Source organism: Carassius gibelio, chromosome B1 (genome assembly GCF_023724105.1).
Source record: "Carassius gibelio isolate Cgi1373 ecotype wild population from Czech Republic chromosome B1, carGib1.2-hapl.c, whole genome shotgun sequence".
NCBI lineage: Eukaryota > Metazoa > Chordata > Actinopteri > Cypriniformes > Cyprinidae > Carassius > Carassius gibelio.
The window spans coordinates 29786192-29810289 of NC_068396.1; the positions used below are offsets into that span (position 1 = coordinate 29786192).

At 34.9% G+C, this 24098-nt stretch overlaps 1 protein-coding gene across 4 annotated transcripts in view; it reads right to left on the reverse strand.

The window, feature by feature from the left end:
- Positions 1-23881, reverse strand: part of LOC127948997 (protein FAM13A) — a 41785-nt gene extending 17904 nt beyond the window's left edge. For 3 of the 4 annotated variants that reach the window (XM_052545898.1, XM_052545900.1, XM_052545897.1), the window contains exons 1-9: positions 20330-20588; positions 18692-18901; positions 16431-16608; positions 13510-13657; positions 12361-12447; positions 9954-10016; positions 8343-8435; positions 6168-6391; positions 3028-3069 (exon numbers count right to left, since the gene is read on the reverse strand). In XM_052545898.1, the coding sequence (XP_052401858.1) occupies positions 3028-3069; positions 6168-6391; positions 8343-8435; positions 9954-10016; positions 12361-12447; positions 13510-13657; positions 16431-16608; positions 18692-18901; positions 20330-20588 (1304 nt within the window). Of the gene's footprint in view, positions 1-3027; positions 3070-6167; positions 6392-8342; positions 8436-9953; positions 10017-12360; positions 12448-13509; positions 13658-16430; positions 16609-18691; positions 18902-20329; positions 20589-23667 lie in introns of those variants that run through there. The other variant, XM_052545899.1, reaches the window with a different exon arrangement.
- Positions 23882-24098: the final 217 nt, after the last annotated feature.

Genomic DNA, 24098 nt, shown 5'->3' on the forward strand with positions numbered 1-24098 from the left:
GATTGCATTAGTATCACAAATAACACAGCAAATAACATGCCCTGGGTCCAAATTTAGCATAAATATTACAAAGAAAATGTCTAAATCCTTTTCCTTGTAGTCTACCATTTTGGACCCCTAAAGTGAGTATTGCATTTGAGTCTGTGTCTCTAGTGAGCTACTCCAATATCTTTTTGTGCTAATGGAAATAATGAATATGTGCTAATGGAAATAATTAATATTATATATATATATATATATATATATATATATATATATATATATATATATATATATATATATATTTTATATATCATGTAAAATATGTTCATGTTCTGCTCTGTAATCATGATAAAAAAAATCATGATTAAAAAAAGTCTTTGTTTAAGTGACCTTTACAACAATCAAAATCAGAGAAACAAATACAATTTACCATAAAAATAAAAATAAAAAAGTTAAATACTCATAGATTGGAAAGATAGTTCCAGAAAATGACATCACAATAAAAATAGGACAATTATCTTTTCAGATCCGGAAATAGGATGAGGGTCCAGACACAACAGTTGTGTTCTTACCAGCAGTGCTTTCAGGGTCACAGCCAGTTAACCGCTCACAGTTGACTACTCACTATTTAAACACCATGAGCAAACAATTTTCTTGGTATTGAGAGGTATCAAAAGAAATATTCAGTAGATGTAAGCATAGATGGTATCAAAGGCTATCAAGAAAAGGCCAGTGAGAACAGTTATGCGTTGAGACGTAGGACTAAAGATGATTTGATCAGGTTTGTCGGTCTTACGTAAAGCAGCGGTCATACGGTGCACTCCAAGGGTGAGAATGACGAGACCTGAATGCTGGACTGAGTACAAGCTGGCACTAAAAACCACTAGTCTGCTAACGTAGTCCTTCCAAACAGTCATCTTCCAAATCTAGTTCACACTCACAGCAGTCGGCGAAACAGGGAATCAAACTAGCTATAATTAAAAAAGACATGAATCAAAATGAAAGATATACTTGCCACTTGCTATACATGTATGTACTATGGAAGCCCATTTCCGCCACTGAATAAAAAATAAAATAAGGTAATTGCGACCTTTTTATCTCACAATTCAGATTTTTCTTCTCAGAATTGTGTTCATATCTTGCAATTCTGATTTATAACATGCAATTGCGAGTTATAAAGTCAGGATTGCGGGTTATAAAGTCAGAATTGTGAGTTGTAAAGTCAGAATTGAGTTGTAAAGTCAGAATTGCGAGATATTAGGTCAGAATGGCGAGTTATAAAGTCAGAATTGTGTGTTATAAAGTCAGAATTGCGAGTTATAAAGTCAGAATTGTTAGTTGTAAAGTCAGAATTGAGTTGTAAAGTCAGAATTGAGTTGTAAAGTCAGAATTGCGAGATATTAAGTCAGAATAGCGAGTTATAAAGTCAGAATTGTGTTATAAAATCTGAATTGCGAGTTATAAAGTCAGAATTGCGAGATATAAAGTCAGAATTCCGAGATATAAAGTCAGAATTGTGAGTTGTAAAGTCAGAATTTCGAGATATAAAGTCAGAATTGTGAGTTATAAAGTCAGAATTGTGAGATATAAAGTCAGGATTGCGAGTTATAAAGTCAGGATTGCGAGTTATAAAGTCAGAATTGCGAGTTGTAAAGTCAGAATCGCGAGTTATAAAGTTATAATTACGAAATATAAAGTCAGAATTGCGAGTTGTAAAGTCAGAATTGTGAGTTATAAAGTCGGAATTCCGAGATATAAAGTCAGGATTGTGAGTTATAAAGTCAGAATTGCGAGATATAAAGTCAGGATTGTGAGTTATAAAGTCAGAATTGCGAGATATAAAGTCAGAATCGCAAATTGTATAGTCAGAATCGCGAGATATAAAGTCAGAATCGCGAGATATAAAGTCAGAATCTTGAATTGTAAAGTCAGAATCGCGAGATATAAAGTCAGAATCGCGAGATATAAAGTCAGAATCTTGAATTGTAAAGTCAGAATCGTGAGATATAAAGTCAGAATTGCGAATTGTAAAGTCAGAATTGCAAGATATAAAGTCAGAATCGCAAGATATAAAGTCAGAATCTCGAATTGTAAAGTCAGAATTCCGAGATATAAAGTCAGAATTGTGAGTTGTAAAGTCAGAATTGCGAGTTATAAAGTCAGAATCGCAAGATATAAAGTCAGAATCTCAAATTGTAAAGTCAGAATCGCAAGTTATAAAGTCAGAATGGTGAATTGTAAAGTCAGAATCGCGAGATATAAAAAGTCAGAATCGCGAATTGTAAAGTCAGAATCGCAAGATATAAAGTCAGAATGTCAAATTGTAAAGTCAGAATCGCGAGATATAAAGTCAGAATCGTGAGTTATAAAAGTTATAAAGTCAGAATCGCGAGTTGTAAAGTCAGAATTGCAAGTTATAAAGTCAGAATTGCAAGTTGTAAAGTCAGAATTGCGAGATATATAGTCAGAATTGCGAGATGTAAAGTCAGAATTGAGAGTTATAAAGTTAGAATTGCAAGTTATAAAATATACATATATATATATATAAATTCCTTAAATTTATATAGCATTTTTCTGGGTACTAGGTACTTTTCCGGAAGCTGATGCAATTGTTCAACACATGAAGTAACCATGAAAACAAGCTCAGTAGAGGTTTGTTTTGACCTGTTCACCACCAGATCCATCACGCTCAGACTGAATTCAACCAGAAACAATTAGCACGTGTCCCTGATGTGACGCTAATAGGATTTCAGTTGTTTGAGGGATCATTTGTGCGTACTATTCTGATGGTTTGTGCAAATAACATTTGTGACATTTGCTGTGCTAAATGAATTCACCTTCTGACGCTGAATGTACAAGAACACAATGTTGTTGTGAAAAATCTGAGAGCGTAAACTGAGACCTTGTTTGCACAATAAAATGTCTAGATATTTTTCATTGTGAAAATATATTATAAAAAGGTCATTTGCACCTCCACAACAACATGTTTTTCAGCAAAAGAGGTAAAAAAGCAGAAAGAGTGAGAAAAACTGTGAGTGATCCTACCTAATATAGAAAGGAGATATTGGTCTTTCGTCTTCTTGCAAACTGGAAAAGAGAAAAACGAAAACAGAGGTCAGGCTCACCGAACAGCTCAATCTAAACATATGTGGTATGTGCCAGAGTAAACAAAACTCAGTTTTTTAGAGCACATGGTCCGAGGGTCTCAGGGTGCCTATTGTTGGGTGAACAATACACACATAGTGCAGCTGTTCAGAGCTTTTGTTTGACTTGTCTCCAGTAATTACTACAGCTGGAAAGAACCGTATCCACTCCACATGCTGGAGCTCGGCCAACAAAACACGTTGAGGTCAGGAGTGGATGTTCCACAGATTCAGATTAATATCATTACTTAGAACAAAACAGTCCACATCTACCAGAGGGACTGCATCAATGTCAGTAAACAACAGCCAATATAGTAATCACAGGTGGACTTTATCACAGTTTATTGGCTTTTTAAGAAAATTATCTGTCTAATGGAATTAAAAATGGTAAAATGTGTTAAATGGAAACACTACACTACAAAAATATATAATCCTCCTATAGTATCCTATAGTAATCCTCAGGTTCATGAAAACTTCAATTTGAATCCATATTTGTCCTTTTTTGTAGTAAAAATATCTAAACACCCTTTAAACTACATACATGTTCATCTCAGACAAAAATATGCAAAATGATGATGAATAATCATCAGGTATTAATAAGTAATCGATTTAATTTGAAACCTTTTCTCACTTTTTGTGAAACATTATTTATTTAACTGTAATTACTTTTGAATGTAAAATCATTTATTTAGTTTGAAGGATACAGATGTGAAAACAAATCAGATTATTCAGTTTTTACAAGCAATGTTAAGCAATACATGGAAAATGTACATCTGAATAAACATCTTTCATTATTTGTAGAAAAAATGTCTAAACATTCTTCAAACTAACAATTTTCACCAAAGATGAGACAAAAATGCAATACAAAGAATTTAGGTATTCACACAGAAATGCAACAAAAAAGAAATTCAAGGCCATTTGGCTCCAAAAATCACATGAATCACATGATTTCTGAACAAAGTTCTTTTCCATTTGTGTGTGTGTGTGTGTGTGTGTGTGTGTGTGCAGGGTGCTTCCCTCTTGTTATAAAATGTAAAGTGCATAAATTTCACAGTAAAGCCTGCTAAGAATTAGGGTACTGCACGTACCTAAAAAGAAATTTCGCAAGATTGCTTGGGGAATCGGAGTAGAAGGGAAATATTTTTCCAGCTCTTAAGTGGTGTTACACAGTCTGACAAGGGTATTAAAATAATAACTGCCGTCATGAATTACAAAAACGGAAATCCTGCTTAGCCACAGCCTCCCAGAGTGAACAACAAAGCTTTTGTTCTGCAGGAAATTATGGGAAAAAAAGAGTACCACTTCGCTACATCAAGGAGAATTTTAATGATCAAAGTTTAATCAACACATTAATCTACAGGTTCAAACGTCACAAGAACTTTCAACTAAATCCATTCTTGAGATGTATATACGCTGGTAGCTCTACAGCAGGCACAGAAGTATGTTGTAAGCCGATAAAAAGGCGAGATTGTAGGATTTCTGTTCCTTTCAAGGGCCCACAGGAAGATGCAAGGTCCACATATACATATGGAAAATGACATATTACAATTACAGTTTTCTAATCCTCATGCAGTTACTACTTCTAAAATTCCTCAATTGAAGATAATATTAGTCTTAAAGGGGACAGAGGAACCAGGTGTTGGGTTTGATAACATCAGCTGTGAAAAGGAAAGTCATTCCAGAGTTGGAGCAAGTTATTATTACATTTACCCAGACTGTGTTACATAAGTGTGTCAGGTATACAGACACTCTCACATCAGTTGTTCTTATTGACATGCTTGTGGCGTCTGTGTAAGAAAAACAAAATCTATTTAGGACAAGTGACTACATTTTCGAACAAGTTGAAGTATCTGAGAAAATGCAAAGTTCACCCCCAAAAAAGGAAACTTTAATATTTTCTTTTACAAACACTTTCCCTACAAAACATCTTACTGAACTTGATTTTGTATTAGAATTTACATTTCTTGTGTCTTGTGTTTATGAGTCTATAAAAACTTCAGCTGAATGGTAAAAACTCATGATGATGAGTCACTAGCATCATATTTCCTCTCAGTTTACAACATATTACAGAGCCAAAAGGGGACAAGGGTGAAAGGGGAAAAGGATACTAAAATGTTACATTTCTTAATGCTTTTTTCAGAATGGTTCAGAACAGTTCTCCATTTATCGGTGTCTTGTGTTTAGGATAGGGCTAATGTTGGTAAGTACAGTAAAAATAATAAATAAATGCATACATAACCCACACACAACTAGGCTGTGGCAGCTCAGATAAGAATTTAAGAGTTTTTAATGTTGTTAAACCGTGTGCAGCGGATCTCGTCTTTTCTAGATTTCATAGGATTATTGTCTGGTTCAAAGCTTTTAACTTTCTTTGGCATTTCTAGATCTGCAGTAAAGATAAAGGATACAACGTAAAGCAGGCAATTAACCTGCATACATAGGTGTAGTTTAATCTATTGATAAGGTAACATTTAACATGATTATATTTGTATTGTTATGTACTGTTGTGCTGCTAAACATTTTTACAGACAGTACATGGTATATACAGAGCAGTTCAAAATATATTTTTTTAATAAATGTATTTTTTTTTCACCAAGGGCACATTCAATTCATCAAAAGTGACAGTAAAGATATTTATAATCTTACAAAAGATTTATAATTTTCTGCATTAATAATAATGAAATTCTATTAAAAGTGAATTGAAAATTCAGCTTTGCGTCACAGAAATAAATCACATTTTAAAATATAGAAAACAGTTATTTTAAATTGTAATAATATTCCACGATATTACTGTCTTTACTGTATTTTTGGATCCAAAAAATGGAGCCTTGGTGCCTTGGTAAGCATGCATGCCATAAAAAAAATAATAAAATAAAAGTCATAGGGATTGTAATAAAATAAAATAAAATAAAATAAAATAAAAGTAATCGGGATTGTAATAAAAAATAAATAAATAAATAAGTCATAGGGATTGTAATAAAATAAAAAATAAAATAAAATAATGTTCACGCAGCAGTTAATATATATGCAAAGGACACAGACCTGTTGAAGGTCTCTGTGGATCTGGCAGGGCTTGCGGTCCGAGGGCTCAGGTTAATGCCGTCAGCGCTGGAGCTGATGCTCCGTTCTGGAGAGTGTGGAGGAAACGGAGCTCTAGCACCCGGGCTTCTGTCTGGAAGATGGGTCAAAGGCCTGGAAACGGGATCACTGGAGGGAGCAGGCTGAGGAAAAGATCTCGGCACAGCCTCTGTCTTTATCTTCTTCACCTGAAAGACAGAAATCGAAAGAAAGATGAAGACAGATGGACAGAAATGTACATTCATTACAAGAAAATCCATTAGTTTGAAGACCCCAGGAAACACCAACATGAAGATAGTTATACAGCACAATAACAACTTAGCTCACATTTGTCTTACCTTTCTAACCGATAAAGGCTGTACATGCCGGAAACCTGTTGAATAAGTGTAATAGCTAAAAAATCTCATACGCACACGAGCCAAGTCAAATTCAGATCGATCCATTGCCACTAGATGATGCAAATGATAAGCAGACCTTAAACTATAAGGTTTAATGCAAGACTGCCACTATCCTAGGACCACAACCGTGTTTAGCCAGAAGGGAATGTGAAATCCAAACTTTTGAGCATTGATTTGTGAATAACAGGCCAATCTGGTACAGCAAAGTAGAAGGGATGACCAAATTTAACTCATAAAGCAAATGAGATAAAGTCACATAACACGCACTTAGTCCCGAAGGCACAGACGGTCAGTAGGTAATGGCTTTGACTATGGTAAAGAGGACACTATCGATCTCAGCCCACGTGGGACCTATTTAAGGCACAGTAACTAAGCGAAATCTGGACATCGATACACTAATGTGTTAATGACGCAAACAGCACCAGAAAATCGTTGTTTTAGTGTTTATAGATGGGTTGAAGCACTAACGTTATGCAAAAGCACAGGACACCATGGGATGATCTTTAAGATGTTAACATTAATCAGAAGTTAAATTAGAAGTTAGATTTCAGTCAGCTCATCCCACAAACATACAGCTTTAGAAGATAATATATAAACTTCTTTTATGCCATTCACCTACACTACTGTTCAAACATTTGGGGAGTAATACAATTTTCTTTATTTTATTTTTTAAATAAGCCTCTGATTCTCACCATGGTCGCATTTATTTGATTAAAAATATATAAAAAAATGTAATTGTGAAATATTATTACAATTCAAAATAGCTGTTTTCTATTTGAATATACAATACAGACCAAAAGTTTGGACACACCTTCTCATTCAAAGAGTTTTCTTTATTTTCATGACTATGAAAATTGTAGAGTCACACTGAAGGCATCAAGGGCTATTTGACCGAGAAGGAGAGTGATGGGGTGCTGCGCCAGATGACCTGGCCTCCACAGTCACCGGACCTGAACCCAATCCAGATGGTTTAGGGGTGAGCTGGACCGCAGACAGAAGGCAAAAGAGCCAACAAGTGCTAAGCATCTCTTGGGGAACACCTTCAAGACTGTTGGAAGACCATTTCAGGTGACTACCTCTTGAAGCTCATCAAGAGAATGCCAAGAGTGTGCAAAGCAGTAATCAAAGCAAAAGGTGGCTACTTTGAAGAACCTACAATATGATATATTTTCAGTTGTTTCACACTTTTTTGTTATGTATATAATTCCATACATAATTCCACATGTGTTAATTCATAGTTTTGATGCCTTCAGTGTGAATCTACAATTTTCATAGTCATGAAAATAAAAAAAAACTCTTTGAATGAGAAGGTGTGTCCAAACTTTTGGTCTGTATTGTATATTTAAAATCTAATTTATTCCTGTGATGTAAAGCTATATTTTCAGCATCATTACTCCAGTCTTCAGTGTCACATAAGCCTTCAGAAATCATTCTAATAAGTAGATTTATTGCTAAAAGAAATCTTATTATTATCAATGCAGAAAACAGTTAAAACATTTTTTAGAAACTAGGATTAATCAAAAGAAGGTTTAAAAGAACAACATTTGTTAAGAAACAAATACAAATCTTTGGTTACATTATAAAGCGTTTTAAAATATCAATCTGTTCTTGTTCAATAAATTTATAATTTCTTTAAAAAAATACATCTTACTGGCCAAGTTTTGGTAAACTATTCCACTAGTAAAGTACACAAAATAAAACTTTTCCCTGCTCTTTGCTGAAACCTTGCATCATTTCTTACCTTCTTTTTTCTCGGTGTTGGTACAGGATTGTCTGGACTAGACTCACTTTCTCTTGACTGGTCTGTATTCTCAACTGGAGTGCATTGAGTGACCTGACAAAACACAGAAAAATCAGGCTACAAACCTTAAAATTACAGTTTTAACAGACGATGCATTGTGTGTTTACAGTAAACTGTAAAACATGATTTTTAAAAACAACTTCCAGAATAACAGAACTAGATTTTTACTAGAAGTCTTCTCTCAGTATAACATGTGGGTGGTGCTTTTCTACTGGATCTGTTAGCCGACTTTAACACCCACTAAATTTAGAAACAAGAAACCGCATGATTAGAGGTATCAGAGTTTAATAAAACAAAGTTTCATTTTTCTTTCCAAGACTCCAGATCTAGATGTTTCTCTGTCCTCACTTCTCATAACAAACCTGACTCCCTTACATTTCAACAGAGGCTTATAACACACCTCCCAGATTAACCTCCTCGTTGATAATCAGTCACCTCGACTGAACACTCAACAAAATGCTCAAATCAAATTATGTAAGCTTAAACATAGATGGAAGCGACAGCTGACCCCATCAAATATCAATAGTTTGTGTAGCTGCGACCAAAGATGCTGTACATTTTTGTAAACACTTTGAACCTCCAAGACATCCCAATGCAAAGTTCACATACCGTAAGCGTAGGACAAAAAAACGAATCATAAAACTTCATGCCAAGTGAAACGTAATCCTCCAAAACAAGGAAATATTTCAGTTTCGGGAGATAACCACAACGAGTATTTGACTCGTGCTACGAAACAAGTCAATAAATAAGAGAAATCTCCTTTATCTGCTAAAACCTTCAAGATAACGCCTTTCGAACGTGTTAAACTATCACGTGTATAAAGTGTTTGTTTATGCTGGTTCACCCAAAACAAAGTGAGGTAATCCGAGTGAGCACTACGTGTTGAACTAAAAGATTTCATCGACCGCTTATGTAATTGGAAACGTCTCCGCTGTAGGAAGTGGTCTTATTTTTCATGAAAGTCCCATCATGTATTTTTTCCATCAGCAATTCTCAGCCTGTTTACGACACCAGTTCGCCGATTCGACGGTTCTCCCACAGGCCTTATCACCTCAGTACCACATGTCTGTGTAAACAGAGGGCTTTCAATAATAGCTTTGGATTTCAAAGAGAACACAAAAACACAGCATAAGCTGTCGTGTGTTCAGACCTTCCTTGGCGGAGATATTTCAGGAAGGTGGAAGATGGGAAAAAATATATATTTCAGATTTTTGAATGTGAAGACTCTTCCTTCCAGGAAGCCACAATGAGGATGTAAACTCAACCAACTTCTGGTTAATAGAATAAAGCTGGATGCTAAATAGATCAGGCCCAAAGGGAATTCACACAACAAGCACTTGATTATACCATGAACTGACTATAATTGCACCACTGCAATCCAATTTTATTGATTTGCAACTAGTGAATGAGGTTTGTAATTTACAGCAGTTCTATGAGCAGGAATTGTGAAGCTTTATTTATCGTATGACATAGCCAGACTGATCTTAACAATCATATTTTGTAGAAGACAGGAGTTTTAAGTTTTTAAAACACAAAGACTATATAACTTACCTTCTTTTTTCTTGGTGTTGGTAAAGGATCATCTGAATTTTCAACTGGCGTGCACTTTGTGACCTAACAAGATGATAGTGATTGATCAAATGATTTCGACATACAATCTATTACATTTAAAGTTTATAGGGTCACACTTTATTTTAGGGTCCAATTTTCACTATTAACTAACCATTAACTATGACTTTTGCCTCAATTAACTCCTTATTTGCTGCTTATTAATAGTTTATAAGGCAGTTTAGGGTATTGGGTAGGATTATGGATGTTATGCATTATATGAACTTTATAAGCACTAATAAACAGCCGATATGTTAATAATAGACATGCTAATAAGCAACTAGTTATTAGTGTGAATTGGACCCTATACTAAAGTGTTACCGTTTATAGTAACATGGGCATCTCAAAAACTGTATAAAACATATGAGTTGCAGAAGCACATCACTGTTAAAAGTTAGAGGCATTTTCTTTATTCAGCAAGATTGCACTGAATTGAGCAAAAGTGATGGTAAAGATAGTGTTAAAAAGATTTTGATTTCAAATAAACACTGTTATTTCCACAAACATTTTAAGGAGTTTTCTTAATTGATAATAACAATAATAAAAAAATGCTTCTTGAGCATCAATTCAGCATATTAGGATGATTTCTGAAGGATCGTGCGACACTGAAGACTGAAAATGCGGCTTTACATTTATGCGCCATTGTTGAGCATCAGAGACTTCTTTTAAAAAATTTTGCAAAATCTTACCGACCCCAAACCTTTGACCAGTACTTGGAAAAACTTGTGCCCAGAGGGCAAGTACCTTCATACAAGGTTTTTCAATCTACAGAAACAATATTATTGTTAGCAAAACATCATGCCAGTCATTTAAGAGGATCATGGTTCACATTGCTTCATAGAGAGAACATACACAAACATGAGACCCAGCCCGTCTCCAGCAGACACGTAAACACTACACCGTGATGCTCTGAGCACGTACGCATGACCACCGTCATATGCAACTGACCTCATCCACTTGAGAGGGAATGTTAATTCAATTGAACTGACAGAAAACAGAGCTCTCTTTCTTTGTGCATTTAACATCCGGCGTGTAAGAGTAAAACTCAATTACAATCTGCCTGCTTGTGAAATGTATCAAGCAAGCAAATACACATATGACTTAATGACTTCATACATTCATTGACTTAGTGTTTATCAAGAGGTGCACTTGGCATGAGCTACTGTAGATCTGTTCTTCATCTTTCACTCAGTGTTGTTCCTCATTGCATGAGCAAACACATCCTGTAGTCCACGAAAACACCTCAGGGGTGTAACTTTAATACCCATCGGAAAGACAAATACATCCCTTTAACAGGAATTAAGGTCACAAGAATCCAAAGTCAGCATGATGTAAATACCAAGAGGTTTAATCGAGCCCCTAGTTTTATGTCCCAGCCTCATCTGTGGTAAAGGTCTTTAAGTGCTGAAAAAGTCCAAATGACTATTAAAGGAAAAGACATCCGCAATGTAGATGAGTTTGTTTCTTCGTCACATCAGATTTGGAGAAATATGCATTATATCGCTTGCTCACCAAAAGATGCTCTGCAGTGAATGGGTGCCGTCAGAATGAGAGTCTAAACAGCTGATAAAAACATCACAATAATTCACAAGTAATCCACACCACTCCATTCCACCAATTAATGTCAGGTGAAGTGAAAAGCTTCATGTTTCTAAGAAAGAAGAATTCATCATAAAGGTGTTTTCCACTTCAGACTATTGTTTCTGGCTAAAATACAAGTTCTCTATCCACAATATTGCTACCTCCGGTCTGAATCAGGAGATGGACTTTTTTAGGAAGCATTATTATGAATTATGGACTCATATATTTTGTCCAGAAATTGTGAAGTTAAAAATGTTTTAATGATGGATTTGTTTCTTACAAACATGTATCTTTGATGTTATTTGATGGACTGGAGTTGTGGATTATTGTGATGTGTTAATCAGCTGTTTGGGCTCTCATTCTGACGGCACCCATTCAATGCTACAGCAAGTCAGGCAATGCTAAACTTCGCCAAATCTGTTCTGATGAAGAGAAAAGAACTTATCAACATTTCTGAGAGCCTGAGGGTGAATACGTTTTCAACAAATTTAAATTTTTAGCCCAACTACTCCTTTAAAAAAATAGCTTTTGACTGACTTAAGATCTGCATCATTTGGATTAAACTCAAAGCCGAGTCTTGTGATTGTAACTTTCCCCTCAGGGCAAGCAGAGTTATTGGATTGCTGGTGGTTTAAGTGCTATGTCACTGGAATTTGACATGGGCTGTGGAAACAAACCCACACTGCTCTGTGTACCGCAGCAGGTTGTTAATAAAGGCATATACACATCTACAAATACACACACACACAGTGTATACTATCACCCGTACCTTCATCTTTTTGACATGTGGAGCGTGTGCCTTCGGAGCAGGATTGAAAGTTGAAGTCTCTGTGTTTTCAGTGTTTGTGTTGGCCTCCTGAGAACAAAACAATAGACTCAGGGATTCACGCGGGATCACTTGAACCCACTGACTACAGCAACAAAGCATCAGTGCACATGAGCGATGCATTCAGAAAACAACACAATTTCATGTGACAGCTGAAACTAAAGGGAAAAGCAGACACTGTTGATGGTGGCATAGGAGAGATAGCATGATGACGTCTTGCAGTTTTGACGAGTCGGTTCAAACAGCAACAAAGCAAGGTCAGGCAGACACAGAGGCATGTGACCACTAAGCTGAAGCAGGAGAAAGTGACATGTTTTGGGTTGTGAAAGATGCATTCATATACATGGGTTGATATTTTAGTTGCTCTGCAGTTTTGAAGGCATTTGGTGTACTTCAGATGTTCAAATCTAACAAATTGGAGAACAAAATCAGTCTAAAGTGTCAATTTTTTTAAATTAAGATTGCATTATCTGAAAGCTGAAAAAGAACAAGCTTTCCATTGATGTATGATTTATTAGAAAATATTTGTCCAAGATACAACTATTTGAAAATCTGGAATCTGAGGGTGCAAAATAATCTAAATACTGAGAAAATCACCTTTAAAGTTGTCCAAATGAATTCTTAGCAATGCATATTACTAATTAAAAATTAAGTTTTGATATATTTATGTTAGGAAATATACAAAATATCTTCATGGAAGATGATCTTTACTAAATATCCTCATGATTTTTGGCATAAAATAAAAATCGATAATATTGCAAAAAATATACCCCAGCGACTTAAGACCAGGTCCGGGGTCACATTTTGCAAATAACAAATTTCTGGATATATGTTATCAATTATAAATATTATTCTTAATTTAAAAATGATAAATACTAGGATAGTAAAGATACTAAAACAACACTGGTTTGAACCCCAATTTTAGTTTGTTTGCATGTACTAAGATTAAATGCCTCCATTTCAAGGACAATTGTGTTGCACTGAACAATTTTATTTATTATTCTTTAATAATTTTGTCTATGGTACAGAACCAAGGGCAAGTGAAGTGGCAGTGCATTGGGGGTTAATACTGTATGTTTTGTCATTACTCACTTTTACTTTGATGAGGTTTGAAGGTTCTTCTTCGATTAGTCTTCTCTCCACCGCAGGCTCAAAGATAGTGCTGTAGTTCTGGATCAGCTTGGCCATAATGTTGTTACAGATATTCTGCTCCCGTATACCGTCAAAACCAGATGACACACTGCAGAAAACACACACATGCTGTGAAAACAGACAGAGTGCTGCCACATTAAATTAGAAAACCAGAAACAACATTTAACTCCTTTTTTAAAGTAATAAATCATAAGCATTGACATATCACAATCAACTGAGCAATATATAAATAATGCAATAACAGTGAATACATTTGGTGCTGATATATTGTGCTGTTGCACTATGGGTGTCCCGAGTTTGAATCCCAGTTTGAGATCCTTTCCCAATCCTGCTCCCCTCTCTTTCTCTCACTTTGCTTTCTGTCACTTTAACACTGTCCGATACTAATAGACAAAATACGCAAAAAAAAGTATATATATATATATATATATATATATATATATATATATATATATATATATATATATATATATATATATATATATATATATACACACATTTCATATTAAATTAAATACAATAAATTAATTAATATGAACAAAATGGAAATGCAAAAATAAATCAGGAATAAACCAACTTTTTTCATAAAAATGTGATGGAAAAAAAATGTCATTATGGTATCAAGGTGACATTTTATCGTCAAAAAGGCCCTTGAGCCCCAAGAAGGTTATTCCATATATACTTAGTAAGGTTTCACAAAATAAAACAGAAAACAAAGTGTAATGATATTAATAAAAACATAATTTTTTCGCCAAACAACGTAGTTCATCAGAAATGGTTGTGGTTCAAACAAAGTGGTTGCCGAGCACCACACAAACGTAAACAAAGGTGTATGTTTGTAGAGAGATTTACAACATTGGCTCAACCAATCAGAATCAAGGACCGGAACTCTCTGTTTTATAAAAACTATTTCCTGTCACTTAGGTAAAATGTTTAAAAAGCAAACTTTTTTGTAAACTAAATAATTATTCTCTCTTTGTGAGAGGCCACACTGAGATACTGTCCCACGACGGCGTGATAAAATATACAGTAAATGCTACTGTATGGGGTCACAGAGTGCTCGTCTGACAGCTGTATTTATGATTTTATTATTCACCATAAAGAGAACATGCTGTACAGAGAAGAAGAAAGGTATGTGCCTAAAACAGAAAACAGTTTTGTCACTTCCACCTCACTGATCTGAGGTTACACAGAGGCTGAGGTCTCAAACACACATGTTGTGGCTGAAACTGAGTGGCTGATGTGTTATAAGAGATTGTGTTCATATTACAATAACTGGCAACTTCCTTTCAAGTCACTATAGCAGGGAACAAATAAAATCATATTTCAAATGAATTGATGCAACAATTATTTTGACGAAGCATGTCACATTACTTCATGCCCAGCCTCTGTAAGACATAAACTACATTGAAAATTTTAGTAGAGAGTTAAATCTGGATGTATAGTTAGTTATGTATGGAGGTACACATCTGAATGCTTTTTGAGTTTTTTTCTCAGAGCTATTCACTTGTGAATAATCAGCCTGAGTGTTTCTATGCCTGAAAATAGCAACCAAGTAATTTATGACCACAGAGCGTATGTAAGTGATATTTGTGTTAGCGCTGACATCGAGTAAAGAACTCCCCCCAGACTTTGGCCCCCTCTATTGGAGTCCGAAGCCAGGAGAGCTAGCCACAAGAAAGCCGAAACTTGCACCCAACACGTATTTCAAAGAATTATTTTTAATGATGCAATGACAATTTAAACCATCAAGATTTAAAGTTATAATTTATAGGATTATATCAATAAAAAAAGAAAAGAAAATCATGCTTTGGTAAATCATAATTATGTAAATATATATATATATATATATATATATATATATATATATATATATATATATATATATATATATATTTTTTTTTTTTTTTTTTCTTTTTTTTTTTTATGTTTAAAGAAAAAAAAAGTACAATTACTAGACAAAACTGTATGGTTTATTTTTTCCCGCAACATAAGTTAACACTTTTCAATTTATGGACCAATTCTCACTAATAACTCATTATTAATTACAACTTTTTGTCTCAATACACTCCTAATATATTCCTTACTAATAGCTAGTAAGGTAGTTGTTTAGGTATGGGATAGGGTTAAGGGAAAATATGGTCGTGCAGAATAAGGCAATAATATGTGCTGAAACGAACGAATAAACAGTCAATATGTTAGTAATATGCATGCTAATAAGCGACTAATTAATAGTGAGAATTCAGAAAAGTGTTACTGAAAAATATCATGTGTTCCCGGGGAATCGAACCCCCAACTTTGCCCTTGATAATGCAATGATCTACCAACTGAGCTACAGGAACACTAATATAATAAGATAATCAACTAACAAAAAGGAATGTCAAATACACTGTACATTTTTTTTTATAATAATAATAATAAACAGTATACATACATAAATAAATAAACAAAATAGTGTGAATTTTTGAAGTTACAGTACACTAATGACAAACAGATAATTCATGACTGTGGAGGCATTGAAACTATGCTCTATAGAGTTGGTCAAGGGTTGTGTAAAGTGTGTCTTGGAAACATGAGTCCCGATCACTCTGAAATACAGCCAATGAGAAGCCAGACTGAGAACATGACACGCAGATCACATAACATGCACCTTTTGGCAATGAGCGGAGGAAACATCATTCAAATAGTTGCAGATACATGCAGAGCATCTAACATTTAGAGCTTTCTGCAATTACCTTGAACTTAAATGCAAAGTAAAGAAGTTACTTGAAGACATGATGGGTATCAGATTATGGGTCAGCTAATATGGACGTAAAAAATATTTGATTGCTTTGCTTTTGAGCTGTGTGACTGTGACTTACTGGAAGACGTTGGGCCCAAACACCGTGGCCAGGTTGGTGGCGGTCATGCGGTTATGAGCATGTTCTTGTTCCACCTGGGACAGGAAGTGACATAAGTGATGCAGGAGACTGTAGTGGATATCTGGCAGCTGGAGTAGAAGCTCACGCAGGTCCTTACAGAAGTCACCCTCACTGGATTCTGACAGAACAACACAGAAATATAATAAAGGATTTGATATTTTTGGTAAAGCAATATGATCAAAGTAATAGAAAATGCTACTTTAAATGATTTAAATCACCTTATAAACTCTGTGAAAATTTTCAATACAGATATATTTTATAATTAATTAATTGATAAATAAATAAATCATTAATCATTCATATTTACAATAATAATAAATTTTAAATTATAATTTTTTTATTGTTATACATTTTCCTTTTTGGTTAGTTGTTGACAAACTCAAACTAACTACTAATTATTTGACAAAAAAATAAATACACTGCAGTAATACATTTATAAAAATAAATTATTATTATTCAATTTACATTATAGTAAATAATAAATATTTTCATAATATTTGTCATTTTTAAATTGTGGTAATATATTTTCTATTTTAGCTAAAGCTGTCACAGAAACAGCTACAAAGCAGTAACAGTTGCAAAACACAAAGTGTTGACAAGGATTTTTGTGGCGTTTTTAAGGTGAATAGTAAATGTGGAAGTGAATAAAGCTGACTAGGAACTACTCTGTACGAAGTAGGTGAAGGGTGATGCCTTTAATAGTGTGTGTGGACATGGGAAGAGAAAGTGACACGTCAAATTGCTGAATTGTGCCTGCTATAACTACTAATGAAATAGAGGAACCTCCCTATGATCGTGAAAGCTAAGCTAGAATTTACTAGAAATCATATATATATATATATATATATATATATATATATATATATATATCAATCCCTCCAGGATTTCGCAGGACTTTTTTTCTGATTGTTGTGGCCTAAAATGACTGATTTTGCTGCTGCCTTTCTCAAAATTTGCAGTGATGTTTGCAGCATTTCTTATTGTTTTGCAGTGGAAATACACCACAGACAAAAAAAATCAGCTCATGTTCAAATTCTTTCTTGGGAAGTATTAATATGAAACTGAGGTGTTTATTGGTGCACCGCTGATCTCTGACACCAAGATAACATTAATCAAGTAAAGTCTCCTCTCTGCACGTCGCAGAGGTCAGTAAGTGATGAAACAGTTGCAAATTCAAGTTTTTTCCAATTTGAATGGACGCAAGCCAGCAATACAATATAATTTATTAAAGTACTAAAGCCAAAATCTTGCCTAGAGCTCTTTAGGCATAACACAGATCATGATTTAAAGCACTTACTTTGACTATGACTCATGAGCTTTAGATAGAACCATAACCTTCACCCAAATAATTTCAGTTGATCAACAGCCTAACAGGTTTGACTGGCACTAAAACCGGTGACATATATTGCAAATATTGTTAATTATATAATATATAATAATATATCTAAAACGTGTATAAGGATAAGTGGACACGGTGATGGAAAAATATAATAGGGAAAATTTTAAAGGTGTTGTGTTTGCATGCAAAACATTTTCCTTATGACTCCACTTCAAAAAAAAAAAAAAAAAAAAATTGTTAGCTATGAAATATATTTTTTTCTCATTTCAGCTTATGTTTTCTTTCCCATATCCCTTTATAGGTGTTTGTATGTACGTTTTTGACTCTACTAACGCATAAAATACTATAATATGTTTGCAGATATTTAAGAAACATGCCAAGTTATCATTCTTGTTTATCTGAAAAACAATGCTACAGTAAGTTATTCTTTTTGGAAAATGTGCGTCTGGGCCGAAATGTCGGTCTTTGTTTTGGTTTGTGAAACCCGCCCACTGCCAGTTTACCCAATCCATATTTGACAACATTTTTACATTAAATCTTAAACTAATGACTAATGATAATACAGGGATAAACTACATGACTTTTTTCTCAAATATGGTCATTTTGAATTGAAATGGTATCATTTCTTAACTTCTTAAGTCTGACGAAACAAGAAACGTTTATCGTTGGCTTTTCTATAATTAGGCATACAAATGAAAGACGAAATCATTACTTCTCAAGAACGTCGTGCCTTATATTTTCTCTGACCATGTCCCCAAAAAGTCTCCGAAGTTTAAAATCTTTCAGTTACCAGTCCAGATGTTTAAAGTACTACCCCACACCACACCACAGCACCCAAACATGAAGACTAAAGCTGCCTCACCCTGGTACAGCTGAATGAGAGGACTGTGGATGGAGGGATGGATGAGAGCTTCAGGCAGATCCCTGAAGAACTGTTTCAGTAAACTGGCCACAGCACAGGGGTCTGAATCCTGATGCAGATCCACCTCTTCTCCTCCATCAAACCTCTTCCGCAGGTTCTCCACAGTCCGGACGCTGCCGTTTACTCTGAACAGACCCTCCAGACGAAGACCTGGCAGATCGTGGCACCATGAGACAGACATGAAGCTCTGGAAGTCCATTTGTAGTTCAAACTAAGAACATTTTAAGGTTTCAACACGTAGTTATGGCACTTTTAGTTCAACTGACAAACTAATCTTTAAAAAAATAAAAATACATATGAGAAGATATTTGATCAACGCCATAAAATCGACAGAAAAATCAAGCTTAAGTAAAATTCTTGCACAGTTTCATGCTGACATGTCAAAGGCTCAGCCCGTCTTCTCTGAAAGGGTTATAGCAGCATCCAGAGGAAAACAGGATGTACTACAGTTGGAACAAATATAAATTCTAGTCTTTTTAAGACCTGAGAGTTGATTTCAAGGGAAAAGTCAATAGGAAGTGAAATTAATATAATATATGTTGAAAAGTATTGTTATATAAAATAATATTGTTCTCCATTTCATCCTTGCGGTTTTGTCATGTTGTTGTCAATCACAGTTCTTCACTAACAAATGAGTTTTAGAGGACAGAGGTGGGATTATGTAGGAGGTTTTTTATTATCATTATTATTGTACATTTATAGTGCTTTCTATTATCTTTTGTGTTTTTAAATAAATAAAAAATAATGCTTTTTTAACTGACTGTATAATGATAAGCTTAGTATTTTTACCGTAAATAAATAAATATTACTGAAGAAATACGATTAGAAATCATGCTGCTTCTTGAGTGCACACATCTTTCCTTTTTTATTTGGTTCGACCTTGATCCGGTACCCAGTTACCTAATTTTAATAGCCACAGCTTGGTCTTTGTTGAGCTAAAGGCTTGGAGCCATTCACTAAAATAGTAAAAGCTGTGATTTTATGTTTTTAGACATTATGTACTATTGGCAGGTAGAAAAACACACTGCTTGCCAGTTGATTCACTTCAGCCAACATGGTGCACTGAGTGAACCCACAGTATTCTTCAAAAGAAGCACGCACACACACACACACACACACACACACAAACGCACGTGCACACACACACACACACAAACTCTAATAATTATATCTATATTAAGTAAAAACTTTAATTTCAAAATAAAAATAGAAAACAGAACAAAAAAAAGAGTATTACAAAATAATATATACATTTTTTGCCCTAGAATCAATCCCTATAAAGTCTGAAACAAATAGTCCGCTATTTGTTATATGGCATTTGCCGCACCTCTGAAAACAATCATAAATCATAAATTGTCCAATAAATCCTAGGCCTGTATCAGTCACCTGATGAGTTCTTCTTTGTAAAAAATGCAGTAGGCCAGGATCAGGATGTGATGTGCTATTAGATGCTTAAAGCATTATAATGGTTCACTGAAGAAATACTCAGGTTACTTTTAATTCTTTATCATTGTCCCCAGATCAGATTTCTCCCATCAACTGCCCAGGTCTAACACATGAGCTGAGAGCAACACTTACCATGCTTTTCCAGATACTCCACCATACTCCGGACCACCACAGGAACCCCGTCCTCGACCAGTCCCAGATCTCTCAACTCCAGCAGAGACACGCCGAAGATCTTCTTCCTCCCCGTGGCAGTGGCTGGAGAGGGTTTGATCATGGGCAGCTGCACCATCCTCTTCATGTCCTCCTTTATCTGAACGGCTGCCTTGTTGTGCTGGGAAAAACAGAAGAGAAAGGAGCAGTCAACCACATCCACTGCTCTGACCGTCTGCATCTTGATGACCCCTAGTCCATCTATCAGCCTTTATATCAGAGACTTTTCCCACTGCCTGTGTAGGTGGATCTGTCAGTGGCAGGAAACAGAAGGGAGGGAGACTAGTGTGTGTGTGTGTGTGTGTGTGTGTGTCTACGTCAGGAGAGGTTGCCATGCACCTGTAACCAGGTGAGAGGAAACACACTCAAGCTGACAGTATGTCAAACTCAGCTGTGCCTATAGAGAACAGAGCTTGTTATGGATTAGAGGAAGAAAGCTTTGAATCGTATGCAGTCAGGAAGTTATACTGATGTGGTGAACAAATATTTTCCTTTCAATGAAAACTATAATCAATTGAGTTAATCAGGGAAGAGGTTTATTAGGTAATAGACACCTAAAGTGTAAGGTATTGTTATTTTAGTATTGTTCATATATTATTGTAGTTTTTGTTGATATTTTAAACTGAGTTGTATTTATTAGGTAACACATTTTTTATGTATATATAGATTTTTATTAAGTTTTAGTTTAGTTTGTTCATATTATATTATTTATGCTAATATTTATATTCAGAGAAATAAAAAAAAACATGATTTTTTTTTAAACAAGTTACCTGTTAACCGTTAGCATGCTAAAATGACGGGAAAACGTTAAACTGATATTTATTTGTAATTTTAAATTATTATTATTTACAATTTATTTTATTGATAATTTTACAAAATTACATATTTTAATAGTTTTCAAAACATATATTGATAAGTAGTATGATGGACAATAGTTAGCTATGAAAGTATGTTTAGCATTGTAAATTGTTAAAGGGTTACGCTTTTTTTATGTAATAATTTACAAATCTTAAATCAGCCTAAAACTGGTGACCTAGTTCAGCTTAAATTAGCTAAGAGCAACAAACCATTTTGGGCAAGTTTGAGATTTTATAGCAAGGCTGCATGTGCAAATACTATCTTTCTGCAGTAGTTTTTAAAATGCAATAAACGCACAGATTGCCTGCTCATTCTGTTCTCTACAGTCTCTCTACAGTCATGTGAGCATCTTCTAACTGTGTGTTCTGTACGAAATTTCCTTTTTCAGCAGTGCATGACCCAGGCCACTTTGTAAACACACGTTTATACTATAGCCTACGCATAATCAGCTCAAATACCAATAGTAGGAGTACCTTACCATATAAGTGCATTTATTTTGAAGGCATGACAGCATAATGTGAGGTGAATCAGTGCTTCAGTGTCAGTTCACTAACACAAACCATAAGGCCTTATTTGCTTAATAATCAGTGATTTTTAAAAATGTTTTTAAGTGCCCACCAATGCTGAATTTATTTAATTACAAATACTGTTAAAACTGTAACATTGTGCAATATTATTACAGTTTAAAAGAATTGTTTTCTATTTGAATATATTTTAATATGTAATTATTCCTGAGATGCATAGCTGAATTTTCAGCATAATTTCTCCATTCTTCAGAGTCACATAATCCTTCAGAAATCACTGTAATATACTGATTTACTGCTCAGGAAACATTTCTAAATGTCATTGTTTAAAAACTGTTTTTGTTGAATAAAAGTACCAATTTCTTTCAAATAATAATGATAACTAATTATTAGCATAGAAGCTTTATATCTGAATCTTCCTGCTAAAGTCTCTAGCATTTTGCTCCTCCAGTAGTTATTAAGAACATAAGCCTGTCTGAGCTACTCATGAGAGACCAACAGGAACAGATGTCCACGAAATCACCCCAACCCCACACAGGGTCCTCACAACACTTCATACGTGAAGAGCCTAGCATTAGCATACAGTCATGCTATTCACAGTCAATGAGAGTAATAGAAAACTTTGTGCTGCAAGTTTCCATCACAGGTTCTGACAATGACGCCCCCTGCTTTGACTCTTTTGGGAATCAATGGATCTTCTAACGCTCCCCTATAGACTGAAAAATACACCTCAGTAAACCCTCATATCACATAAGATCCTATATTATTTCTAGCTGAAGAGTTAAAATAGATTAGCTCAAAAACTAAACAAATATTTAAATGATAAAAAGTGACAGTAGAGACATTTATAATGTTAAAGAAGATGTCAAAGAAATGCTGCTCTTTTAAACCTTATATTCATCAAAGAATCTTGAAAAATTGTATCATTTTCCAAAAACAATGCTGTTTTAGACATCGATGACTGAAATGTTTCTTGAGAAGCAAAATAACATATTAAAGTGATTTCAGCAATGATGCTGAAAATTCAGCTTTGCATCACAGAAATAAATTATATTTTAAAATATATTTACATATATATATATATATATAGTTGTGCTTGAATAAATAAATCCAGTCTTGATGAGCATAACAGACTTTAAAAACATTGACAAAAATCATAATAGCCTCCAACTTGGCTGCAAAAGCATAAATGCAGGTTTTTGGTCTTAGTTCAATTTCACAAACTCCATCTCTGTTGGGTGAAACCCGGTCTCTGCGTGTTTGTTGATATGTCACGCATGCGTGCGCACACATGCTGTGTGTGGTCCTGACAACAACTGGTTGTAGCAGCGCATGCTAGCAACAGCTGCAGATCCTCTCTGCTTTTATACAAACATAAGCTCATACTTTACAACACTAACTACATTTTCCAAAACTGTATCTTTAGGGATACAACAGCTTGTCACTGGGACAGTTCTGAAAAGGGACAACTTTGTACCTTATTTAACCCGAAAAGGTGCATACAAGTACCCTACAGTAGTATGTATACTTAAATACGAACCTTTTAAAGGTTAATAAGATACAGAGTTGTCCATTTGAGGTTACTGTCCTAATAAAAAAAGAAGAACAAAGCAATGTAAACTTATGTGTAAAGTTTCATTAAGTGAAGCTCACACTAGAGTGTCAGGTCCAGGTGGCCTAACACAAGAGACATTGTTAACAGATGGGAAGAAATGACCTCAGTCTATCAGCTTTTACCCAGGTTTCAGTCCAGGATCACAGCCGGGACTCTTGCACATTGATGCATGCAGATACTCCACAATAATCAACTTACTTAAATACTGGCTGACTGAGTTCCCTGCCTTAAAATGAGCTGACCAACATGTTTTTTGTACTTACACAGATGGTTATTGCTCCAGCCCCCATCTCCCTCTTCTTTCAGGAAGAGCCTGTAAAGTGATGAATTCTCCAAATTCCTTCTCCTTTCTTACTGTGGCTTCCTTAACGTCCCATAACAAAGACACCGGGTCTGATGTGCTGTTTAGTCCATCTTTGGATGGGCTAAACGTACTCGAAAACTTTAGAGGCTAAGCAGATGAGTCAGTCTCCCTTTCCTAAAGCTCAGCGGAGCTTAGTGACTCCTCACCACCAAATGAAATCTGAGCCCTGCGCTCTAATTGGCTGGTGTTGTGGGTCACATGACCAGCTGTCCCAAACCTTTGAGAGTCTCTCCACTTGGGGCAAATGAGAGGAAGCTACATCAATAACCAATTCACAACTTTTCATTGTTGAAGTAAGGGGCATTTGTTTGTCTTCATACATTTAAAAAA